We start from the raw sequence: 2,448 nt of genomic DNA, 5'->3' as shown, positions 1-2,448 counted from the left end.
TCTCTCTGATATGCAAAGCTTGGTTTCGCTGGAACTATCGATACTTCTTTCATTGGCAGAGAGGAACTAACTGGACATTTTTTCATTGAAGTATAAACTACCAGTCAAAAGTTTGGGAGCTACTTTTATTCAGGGAGAAAGGACATATTAAATTGAACAAATGTAACAATAAAGATATTTATAATCATTGTTGGGGAAAGTTACTTTTTTTAAATATAATGTATTGCAATATTGCGTTACTCCCTAAAAAAGAAACTTTACTTGCGTTAGTTACTTTTTATTGAAAGTAATGTGTTACATTACTTTTTCATTACTTTTGAGCTGGGCTGGGCTGGCTTGTTTGTTTTTTAATAACAAAAAAATGAGTTATATTTCTTGCATTTCTTTATTTGAAGAAGTAACTCAGATATTTTGTTGTAAATTTAAAAGTAATAAGTTACTTTAGTTACTTGGAAAAAGTAATCTGATTACATTTTACTTCTCAGTTATACAAAAATATAAAGCAGCACATCTGCTTTTCAGCATTGATAATAATAATAATTATAATAATAATAATAAATGTTTCTTGAGCATCAAATCATCATCATAGATTGATTTATGAGGGATCATGTGACACTGAAGACTGGAGTAATGATGCTGAAAATTCTGCTTTGATCACAGGAATACATTACATTTTAAAATATCTAAAAACAGTTATTTTAAATTGTAATTGTTTCAGATGTTACTGTTTTTATTTTCGATCAAATAAATGCAATCTTAGTGAGCAGAAGACTATCTATATATAATTTATATTTAAAATATATTTATATTTCATATATTCTTTTTTTTTTTTTTTTTTAGTTTTTACTTTCTTTTTGTTCATATAAATGCAGTCGTGGGCATAACAAACGTCTTTCAAAAACATACAAAAAAATCTACCCAAATTTTTTAATGGTTATTTTTTAATTATAAAGACAATATCTAAAAATCATGTTGCTAACTTTTTACAAATGCGTATTTATGGCAAGCCTTAAGCTTTTCGGGCATTTTTTCAATCAAACTTAAGCTGGAAAACGTTTGACTTCTTCAGTCTTCTTGGTTTAAGTAGTGCTGAAAATCTGTAGCTCTGCATAAGAATGGCTCAGATCCAAATAACACTGCGGTGGTTAATACCTTAAATAGGCAGCAGCATTGTTCAGATTCACCAGAAGAAACCAAATCTATAAGCGTTGAATGACGCACCACACGACACCACCCATCCACCCTCAGCATATAAAAAGCACTGCGGGAAGCGCGTACTCTACAACTCACTGCACCGAGAGCACAGAACCAGTCGTTCTGGATGATACCAACAAGGAGCATGGAGGTGAACACAACTGATAAAGCTCTTCTTTCAGTTGATGGCACCGCGACGCTCTCCTGTTGCAGCTATCATTCCGAAGGCACCGCAACAGTTGGAAAGCATTTGCAGTGCGCAACGCACTGGAGACATCCAGGAGTGGTGCGCTCCTCCAGCACTGGAAAGAGACCCTCGTCCTCTGAACGCAAACCAAGGAGATCTCTGGACCCCTTCTCCGCTTCTCAGCTCCATAAAACAAAGCATATTAGATATGAGAGTAAAAACGACGATCTGGTCAGCGTGAAACCCAGTCATTACAGGCGCATAGTCGTGCTCGGCGCGCCCCGAGTGGGAAAAACGGCGGTTATACGCCGTTTCCTCGGCGATGATGGATTCGAGGAACACTATGAGCCCACGACCGAAGACTTTCACAGCAAACTGTTCCACATCCGAGGAGAGAGATACCAGCTAGATATACTGGACGCGTCCAAAGAGAGAGACTTCCCTGCCAAGCGAAGACTGACTATTCTGACCGGTCAGTATAGCATATGTACCGTTTTTTATTCGATTAACAATATCTATGATTTACTAAGTTCTAATTTCTTGTTATATCCTCAACAGGTGACATATTCCTGCTGGTGTTCAGCGTGACTGACCGAGAGTCTTTCACTGAGGTCTGCTCGTTACGCGAGGAGATCGTCACGGCCAAATCCAAGCTGACCAAGTCCAAAGAAAACAGACAGCTTCCAATCATAATCTGTGGCAATAAAACTGACTTAAACTCTTCGAGAGCCGTGCGACACTCAGATATCTCCCGGTTTCTCGGAGAGGACAGGGTCTCCTTTGAGGTGTCTGCTAAAGACCGCACCAACCTGGAGGAGATGTTCGAAGCCCTGGCGGTGCTGGGAGGGCTCCCCACAGAAACCAGACCCTCTCTCCATCGAGACATCTCCATTCACACGTATCAAGCGCTGAGCAGCAGAAAGAGAAACAAAAGAGCCGTGAACGAGCCGTGTGGGGCGGTGCAACCGCTCGCGCGCAGACCGAGTTTCAGTAGCGATCTGCGGCGAGTGATGGGGCCGAGCACCCCTAAAAGAAGTACACCCATTGAGAGGTGCCAAATACAGTAA

At 39.9% G+C, this 2,448-nt stretch overlaps 1 protein-coding gene across 1 annotated transcript; it reads left to right on the top strand.

Annotated features, from left to right (window-relative positions):
• Window positions 1-1,053: 1,053 nt before the first annotated feature.
• Window positions 1,054-2,448, top strand: rasd2a (RASD family member 2a; the record flags this gene model as incomplete). Its single annotated transcript, XM_079891934.1, has 2 exons — window positions 1,054-1,853; window positions 1,940-2,448. Exons 1-2 carry the CDS (start codon window positions 1,322-1,324, stop codon window positions 2,446-2,448), a joined length of 1,041 nt encoding a protein of 346 aa, XP_079748060.1. The 5' UTR covers window positions 1,054-1,321.

The sequence above is a fragment of the Squalius cephalus genome, assembly GCF_949319135.1.
Source record: "Squalius cephalus genome assembly, chromosome: 1".
In the NCBI taxonomy this organism is placed as follows: domain Eukaryota; kingdom Metazoa; phylum Chordata; class Actinopteri; order Cypriniformes; family Leuciscidae; genus Squalius; species Squalius cephalus.
This window is presented reverse-complemented; position numbering and strand designations above follow the sequence as displayed.